A 9859-nucleotide genomic window follows, 5' to 3' on the forward strand; every position below is an offset into this window, starting at 1 on the left:
TCTCTTATCGTAACTTAAACTTCTATCGAAACTCAAACTCCTACTACTAAGGGGAACACAAAATAGGGGATAAGGGAAGGGTACAACTGGAGTTGGCGAGCAGGGCTGCTGTGACCGGATGAGAGTGGGCCCACCCGGATGAGCTGTCGTGTGGACCCCGCTCTATTGCTAGCACGAGCATCTCTCCTTGCTGCTGCTGTGAGGCATGTGTTGCTGCCATGTGGTGCGTGCCGTTGATGTGTGGTGCGTGCTGTTGTCGAGTGCTGCTGCCATGTGGTGCATGCCGCTGCAGGGCAGTGCGTGCCGCTAGGCGCGCTGCTGCCTGTGATTGCGACGCAGCATGTTGCCGGGTGTCGTGTCCATAACATTACACCCCTCCTGGACAACGAGCTTGTCCTCAAGCTCGAGGTCGGGGTAGGCGTTAGTGCTGGAACGGCTTTGGGAGAGACTTCTTCTTGGTGATGACTTCCCAACCCGTTCCAATGCTAATGTGAGATGATTGAGAGGGGGTCTTCCTTATTAGCGCGTCACTAGCTTCGTGGGTGTCTATTTCTTGGTAGTATTGCAAGGCTGAAAGTTGCTTCCCATGTACCTTGAGGGTTGTTGTCACTGGAACCATGCATGGGGAATGCTCATCCAAGATGACTAAGGTGTCAAGGTGTGGTATAAGGGCTGCTTCGGCCTGTGTCAGGAACTCCACTCCAAGAACAACTTGAAAATCATCCAAGGGAACCATAGATAAGTTGATTTTGCCCTTCCATGGTCCCACTTATAGGTCTATTCCACGGGCCATGCCTTCTACTGCCTTGGCCCCCAAGTTAATGGCCTTGATCCACCTTGTTTGTTTGGTCATGATCAAACTGAGTCATTTTTCCTCAACAAGCGAAATGAAGTTATGGGTGGCCCCAGTGTCCACCAATGCTTGGGTCGACCTCCTGCCGAGTGTGATATCTACATATTTCAGCCCCTTGTGGGCTTTGGTGGGCCGTTTGGATGTGGCCTCTTTCTTTACCATGGCATTTATAATTTCGAGGGCACCTACTCTCGGTGCTGATGTGGCCTTCTCCTCATCACTCTCTTCATCATCACTGAGTTTGGCAATGAGGGCATGGATTTTCTTCTGCACAAGACAATTGCTAGTCCAGTGCTTTCCATTGCAAATGTAACAAGGTGTGGGAGGAGTAGTGGGCCTCCTGGGGTACTGGTGACCTTGATGGCTTTGGGCTCCTTGTGGTTTCTTCCCTTGTTGGTGATTGATGGGCTTGTCGGTGTGCACTAACTTCTCCTTTGCAAAGGTTGATTGTTGATCTCCCCCACTCAAACTCATGGTACGTGGGCTGGATGGCTTTTGCTCTTCTTCCTCATGTGCCCTCAGATCAACAAGCTGCTCAGTTACGGCCATGGCAGTGGCGAGGTCCTTAACCCCGCGTAGTTGAAGCTCAAGCTTAACCCATGGCTTGAGACTGTCCATGAAATTGATTAGAAGGTCCTTGTCTGACATGTTGAAGATGTCAAGTGTTAAGGTCGAAAATTCCTTGACATAGTCATGTAGTGATTCTTGATGTCTAAGGTTCTTGATTCTTTGGTGCACCATGTACTCCACATTTTCAGGGTAGAACTGATGCTTGATCTCACGCTTGAATCCAGCCTAGGTTCCTTGACATAGTCATGTAGTGATTCTTGATGTCTAAGGTTCTTCATTCTTCGGCGCACCATGTACTCCACATTTTTGGGGTAGAACTGATGCTTGATCTCACGCTTGAATCCAGCCTAGGTGTCAATGGTGTGGGTTCCACGTTCAATGTCTTGGTGCGGGTTCCACGCTTGAACCAATTCTACCGCACCTTCTAGCATATGCCCTCAGAAGACGAAACGACGCCGAGTGGACCGCGAGGCTCACCCACTGCAGCCCGCTAAGTGAACCGCAGGGGCGACCCACCGCTCAACCTTGCAAGCATGCGCCTACTAGAGTGACCATCTTTCGCACGGTAGGCCCTTGACACGACCTAACCATGCGTGATATGGGACATCTCTACTAAATTGAGGCATCCGCATCACATGCGCCTTCGAACCGGTGAGGGATGACGCACACTGTGAAAGCGACGCCACTATAGGACACCCCTCATTTACTTTCCGCACCTACCTTGCTTCCTTAGCATTTACTCTTGGGGACCCGATGTGTTCGAGGACTATCACCAAGACCTCGTCCGCACCTCCTCCTACTTTACACCTTGTACTAACTTGATCGTCGAAGCCTCCACCTCGGGTCTCCATCTGAGGCCTCTAACACTTCTGGTTTTGTAGTACCTCGGATCTCCAGGAACCTCGCCACCAAGGTGACAACCTACAGTCATCGGCTTCTATAGTCCTCGGAAGAAATACCTCGTCTCGGCTTACCTCTTCTGAGGCCTCGAAGTCTTCAGCCTAGCTTCGAAACTTGGAGAGTGAAATTACCTCATTTCCCCCGGCTAATCCGTGTGGAAACAATATCAATAAAATTTTCATCAAATAATGGCTAGAGCAATATTGGTATATGAGACACACAATTAATGTAACTGGCATATCATGTTTACATCAACTAACCATGGTTCTTAACTGAGAAAGCTATAAAATTAAAAAAAAAATAAACAAAAAAAAGTCAATTTGTTGAACATAACCACCAGGCTAAACAGCTAAGGCCACGAAACAGGGGTTTAGAATTGCAATCGGAATGGGTTATTTTGATTCCAACAATTTGGGTGAGCAGAATCGAAGTCCCATTCCCATTCCTGTTGGAATGGCAATTCCCTGTCCCTCTCTTGGAAATGAAATCCTATTGATTCTAATTTTCATTCCATTCCTGTATGAACTAAATATACTATGGGATTAGACTATTCCAGTTCCAAAGGATTTGGATTCTGATTCCAGCTACCAAATCAAATAGGTGTTCATTTACTTTATAATCAAAATTGGAATCGAAATGATCTATTCCCATAGTATGTTTGGTTCAAACAGGAATGAAAATAGGTATGTAAATCAATAGGAATGACATCTCATTCCCAAGGGTGGAGGGAATGGACCATTCCAAAAAAAATGAGAATGTGATTCCGATTCGACCAAACAGTTAGAATCGGAATAGGATATTCTCATTCCAATTCTAGACCCTATTCCCACGAACCAAGTGAGACCATAATCATGTACGCCTTATCCCAACTAGACGTGGCTGGAAACTATTTTCCATACCCATCGCATTATCCCAACTAAATGATAAATCCATATATAAATAAAACTTCTTTTCAAGATACATTATTAGATTTTTGATACATCTCATTTAGGAGAAACCATAATTGCAAGGACCATAGTGTTCTTCCCCAACAAAGCAAGTACTTAATAGGGATTTAACTCCAACAAAAAGGATTGACGCTGCACCAACCCTTTGTTGGCACATCTCTATCGTTTGACAGATTAACTGACCTATGAACTGTTGGGAAATGGGGTGTCTGAAAATTGGAGGAGAATCTGTGAAGTGTGTTTGAATTTTGAATGGTGCCTTTTGATCATGTCTGATTGAATTGTGTACCTCTAAAACATTATATACATGCATTGCGTTGTACAAGTCCCTGTACTCTCTTCTTTCTATCTAAAGAGTATAAATCGGTTTCTATTAAAAAATTCAAAATAAAACTTATAATTTTCCAATATAATAAATTTAAAATTATTTTTAATAAAAAAAAAACTATTTTCAAAACATATGTGCAGATGTAATTTTTCATATAATTGACTTTGGATTTAATCTTTAATGAGATTAAAATCCAACATGAACAATAAAAGATGCCTCAAGCAAGAAAAAGTTGATTAAACTCATCTGCACATTGTCAAGGGAGTAAAAACAAAAATGCTTTTACACACTAACAATCAACAAACACCCCCTTCATCAAATAACCAATTTATTAATTCCCTTCTTTAACAACTTTCATTTTCAATAATCCCCCCCCCCCCGCAAGCCCAACCGCAACCCAATTCCAAATCCGGCTCGCCGGGATCTGACACAATTCACTTCGACGTGCCGGAAGTCCGACCCACGTTACGAGGAGCCATATTTTTCCACCCTCGCGTCAATCCACTCTCTCATATCGCCCAACACCCGTTCGCTATTCTCGTCAGGTTCCCCTTGTATCAACGAGTGATACATCCCGTCATACAACTTCAACGTCTTGTCCACACTCGACGCGTTCTCATATAGCAGCTTCGATCCTTCATACGACGCCGCTCCGTCCGCGGTCCCATGCGCCGTTAGAAACGGGATCGTCACCTTCGAGAAATTATTCTGTATGTACTCCGTCACCCTCACCAGCTCTCTCATCGTCCCCACCCTCGGATTTCCCCTGTACCGACGCGGATTCGCGGCGATGATCTTCAGCTTCTCGGGGTCCTTGATCGCCTTCCCAACAATCTTATTATCCGGCATCGATGCCCACGTGTCAGCCATCCCGAACATGAGGCCGTACAGAAATAAGCGTACCTTCGAGGGCCTCATCTCCTCCGGTATCATGAAGAGTGGGGCCGAGAAGATCAAGCCCGTCCACGTGTTGGGCTCGGACTGAAAATACATCAGCATGGTGGCCGCCCCACCCATGGACTCGCCGAAGAGGAACGCCGGCAGGTGGCGGTACTCCTCGCTTTGGCGGACGCTGCGGAAGAACGATAGGGAGGTGGCGGCTATCTTCTCCATGTCGCCGAGGTAGGCACGTATGCCGTCAGATCGCCCGTGGCCAAGGACATCGGCGGCGTAGACGGCGTAGCCCCAGGTGGCGAAGCTGATGCAGATCTTCTGGAAGAGCCAGCCGGTGTCGGAACCGTAGCCATGTGTCATAAAGACGGTGGCCTTAATTGGGAGATCCAACGGTATCCATGACTGCGTGAAGATCTTCCCGTTCGGGGTGTCGAAGTATGATTTGGTGTTACGCACTCCTTGTGACGCGTAGTATTCGTCCTCGGGCATGTCGCCCCAGAAGTTCGGCGGGGCTTGCGTTTCTGTCGACATGGTAATTGTTTCGAACCAGACAGAGAAGTTTCGAGAGAGGAATTGCAGAGAACGATTTTTAAGGTGGCTGAGGAGTTGGTGGAAAGCGGTTTCCGGTGGATGGATAAGCTGTTTTCACCAACCCTACTCTGGTTTTGAGGACTTGGCGGGTGGGAGTTGGTGGACTGGCTTCGTGGTGGGGACCCATCTACCACAAAACTTGAAAGTCGACATCATACGTCTCACGCTAATGTCGTGATTGTATCATTTGACTTCTTAACCATTGATTTGGAAGATCACCGATGCTTCGGACCACGCAACAAGTTATCTGGATTGCAAATTGCAATAGTCTCTGCAGTATACGGGATGGTAGGTGGATTATAATAAATAGGAAAATGCTTTTAGCTAGCCGGGTCAAGACGTCGTAGACGACCTCTCCCATTCTTGCCGCGTGGAGTAATATTGTGAACGATCCAATAGATCAACCGTCTGATTTGAGAACTACTTTTGAAATTCGTATAATAATCTTTCGAATCTTTTGATAGTGATAATTTTGTAAGTTATGTATAATGCAAGTGATGACGAGTAATTGGTCCATTTTATATTGACAAGTATATGTTTGGCATCGATGATGCAAATACAGAATCGTTTTTGTAATGCTGATATGTGGGTTGGAATCATTGTTGTTAGATAGGACGTTTTTTTGGAGCAATATCAATTTTTTCTATTAGGTACCAATACTCTATGAAGCGTTTTGAGCACCCGTACCCTTTATCTAGTGTCATATTATTGTTATTTTGGCAGCAACGAGTTACAGCTCCAAGAAATGTCAAACTTGGTGTTGCTCCAAGCCATACCTTCTTAATTTTTTAGGAGCACCGTTTTTTATGGAAAAACGGTTCCAAACAAATGCTTGTTTCCTATATTACCATTTTTTCTAATGTGGCGCTGATGTGGTGCCATTTTCTGAAGCAACGACAATGGTCCAAACAAATGCTAGATTTAATTCAGTTCGATGAATATTTTGGGTTGGTCAATGTATGGGCTGTCCAATTTGTTCAAATGGGTTTTAATTTAGATTGATTCAACCCAAACCTGGTCCATTGATACTTGTATTCTTATCTTTATTATTTCAATCTGACCACATTGAAACCCTTAACGATGAACCTCCAAATTATCTTTATTTATTAGATCCAACTATGATATGTCCGAAAATACATGGTTTTGGAAAACTTAAAACCAATCAACCAATATCATAAAAAAGGGGGACAATCAAGTGGTATTCATTAAAATTCACTAGATTGCTTTGATTGGTCAAAGCTCATCCAGTATCAAGTCTTTCTAGTATCATAGATTTTCTCTTATTAAGACTCATGGTAGCATAGGAGGATGACACAGTTGTTATTTATAAGCAACATAGTGGCATATTGAGGAAGATTCTGATTCTCAATCTAAAGTTTTCATATGGTTCGAGTATGATGGATAACCAATCAAATGGGTTCTCATCAAAATTCACAATGTTTTGATTGGTGAAAGACTTTCCAGTTTCATGTCTTTTCAGCATCATAGATTTTTCCTATTTAAAAATATATACAATTAATGTGGCCAAGTTAATGGCTTCATGTCATATCAAAACCACATATTGAATTCGTCATCTTAGGTAGGGTTGTTTTTTTTTTTTAAGTAAATATTTAAATTAACAGAAAGAAAGGGAAATACAGTCCTCTACCCTGGGTATCCCATCTAGATAGTCTAAGCTAACAAAAAAAAAAAAGAAGAGTGAGATTTAGCTATTTGGGATACCACATGGGCTGATTTGTTAAACAATCTATTTACATACAAAAAGTTAAGTGAGTTCAAGTTTCTTAATAACATTCTGGATTTCAAAAAAAAAAAAAACCAATGGCATGACCACGGGAAATCCTTTTGATGCTTGAACATAAACAAACTTCCTCAAAATTCCAGTTTTGCAATTCTTGAAAAACCTGCAAGATAACAAATAATTCAGCTTGAATAACTGAATTAACTTGACTTGTTCGTCCTCCTATTATTTTCAAACAAGATAAGTTCTGAGATAATATGATTATGCCAAAAGTATATAGAGAATCTGAGATCTTTCATGCATCTGAAAATACAATACAATCTGTGTTTCGAGAAAGATAGAGAGTTAATTGATTATCCATATGATGGTTTAAAAGAGGTTGTGAATCATTGGTATAATTTATTGAAAGCTAAAAATATTGATTAACCACTTTGGCAATTGAGACGGGAGGAATGAGGTGATTTTAAAAAGATTTTTTCATTTTGAGCAAACCAAATAAAATACCAAGCAATGGCAATCCAACCCAGAATATGCATAAAGAGTTTGGTCATGAATCTGAGTATGCAAGTTTTGAATACCAGTTATCCAAGAATTTTGAAATATGTTATGAAATTGAAGATTCAAAGGATTTATGAAAAGAACAGCTTGAGCAAATTGACAATGGAAGAACATATAAGATGAAGACTCTACTTCAGCATTACAAAAAACACAGAGTTTCTCAATATCTTCTAAACACAACTGTTCATTTACTGGGATGAAATTGTTTAGGGTTCGCCATAAAAACAATTGGAAATGATGAGGCATAGTTAACACCCAATGTTTTGTAAGACAAATTTTCAAATCAAGATTGATATCTAGAATACAAGAATAAATTTCCTTTTTATAGTTTGCCTTAACCATACTTTCCAGAGCTATGATTTTCCCAAATCCAAGAAATATCATTATGTGAAGGATAAATGGGGGTTTTGAGGATTCTGGAAGCTTCAAGTGTAGGAAATATGGACTGAATAAGGTTGGCATTCCAATTTCTTGCTTCAACAAAATTGGAGATGTTTATATTCTAAAAATGGGGAGCTAAAGGCTAAGAAATCCAATACAATTTGAAATCTGATTGAATCCAAGGGCATTGAGAAATTGGGAAGGAAGAGTCTTCATTTACTAAATATCCACATTCATAAGCTAAATCTTTTAATTTTGAACCACCAACTTTCCAGTAAATGGAGCTTGAGGGTGGAATGGAATAAGGGAAGATAGAAGAATTTTTGAGATTTTTCAATTTCCAAATTTGAGCCCAAAGTTTGTTTTGTTCATTAAGGAATTTCCAAGCCACTTTCTTAAGCAGACTTTGATTAACTAGCTTTAGTCTCTTAAAACCAAGACCTCCATGGGATTTAGGCAAAGTAAGAGTGGTCCAGGAACACTAGCGATATGGATGTTTTTTATTGTTTGAAACACCCCACCAAAAGTTCCTAATGGTTTGTTCTATACTTTCAATGGTTCTCTAAGGAAACTTGATTAGAGACATTGCATGAAGAGGAATGGATTGGAGAACATAGTGAATTAAGACTGACTTCCCTGCTTGACCGGTAGTCGAAGCCCTCCACTTTTTTAATTTGGCCTTAAGGTTTTCTAGAATATAATTCAAATTGTCATGTTTATTCTTGGACCAGAAAATAGGGAGACCTAAATATTTGGAATTACGATTCAGAGGGCCAATTTTGATTTGCCTACTAATCATATGTTGAAGTCTATGATGAATATTTTTATTACAAGAGATTCAAGTTTTTTCAAAATTAATTAATTAACTAGAGGCATCTTGAAAACTTTTTAGAATTTGACCAAGATTATCAATTTCGTCTCTATGGACTCTTATGAAAAGCATTATATCATCATCAAAGAACAGATGAAAAATTTTTGGGGAGGAGGGAGTAATTAGGATGCCTTGGATTTTTCCATCTTGTTTAGCTTTGAAGAGTAAACTCGAAAGAGCCTCCATAGCTAAAATAAACAAATGAAGAGATAAAGGGTCTCCTTGATGAAGGCCTCGGGAAGGGTAAAAATGACCCTCAAATGTACTATTTATAAGGATATAAAAGGAAATTGTTGAAATACATTCCTTGATCAAAAGGCAGAAATTGTCAAAAAAGCCTAGAAGTGACATGACTTTAAGAAGAAAATTCTATTCTAGCCGATCATACGCTTTTGACATATCAAGTTCAAGAGCCAGATAACATGTACCTCATTTTCTGTGTTTGAGAAAGTGAAACATTTCCTGAGTTATGATTGAGTTATCTAACATTTAACGACCTAGAACAAAAGCTACTTGATTGAAAGCTATACACTTGTCCAAGATGGAGCAAAGGCGATTAGTTATCAACTTAGCTTTAACTTTATAGACAACATTACAAAGACTAATGGATTTGTAGTCTTGAACTTTTGCACAATTAAAATTTTTGGGAATGAGACAAATAAATGTGTGATTCAGTCTTTTTAGGAGTTTCTTATTTTGGAAGAATTCTTAGACTACTAAAACTATGTCAGGTTCCATCAGCTCCCAATACTATTTAAACACAAGGGATGACCCTCAAAGGTACTATTTATAAGGATAGAAAAGGAAACAGTTCAAATACATTCCTTGATCAAAAGGCAGAAATTGTCAAAAAAGCCTACAAGCGACATGACTTTAAGAAGAAAATTCTATTCTAGCCGATCATAGGCTTTTGACATATCAAGTTCAAGAACCAGATAACATATACCTCTTTTTCTGTGTTTGAAGAAGTGAAACATTTCCTGAGTTATGATTGAGTTATCTAACATTTGACGACCTAGAACAAAAGCTACTTGATTGGGAGCTATACACTTGTCCAAGATGGAGCAAAGCCGATTAGTTATCAGCTTAGCTATAACTTTATAGACAGCATTACAAAGACTAATGGATTTGTAGTCTTAAACTTTTGTACAATTAACCTTTTTGAGAATGAGACAAATAAACGTGTGATTCAGTCTTTTTAGGAGTTTCTTGTTTTGAAAGAATT

General features: G+C 40.6%; 1 protein-coding gene across 1 annotated transcript; it reads right to left on the minus strand.

Moving 5' to 3' along the window:
* Positions 1–3811: 3811 nt before the first annotated feature.
* On the minus strand, positions 3812–5734 carry LYSOPL2 (lysophospholipase 2). The gene has a single exon (XM_088973799.1). It carries the CDS (start codon positions 5021–5023, stop codon positions 4064–4066), a length of 960 nt encoding a protein of 319 aa, XP_088829925.1. The 5' UTR covers positions 5024–5734; the 3' UTR covers positions 3812–4063.
* Between the last annotated feature and the right edge of the window lie 4125 nt (positions 5735–9859).

The sequence above is a fragment of the Nelumbo lutea genome, chromosome 2, assembly GCF_056320005.1.
Source record: "Nelumbo lutea isolate HS-2025 chromosome 2, American lotus-T2T, whole genome shotgun sequence".
In the NCBI taxonomy this organism is placed as follows: domain Eukaryota; kingdom Viridiplantae; phylum Streptophyta; class Magnoliopsida; order Proteales; family Nelumbonaceae; genus Nelumbo; species Nelumbo lutea.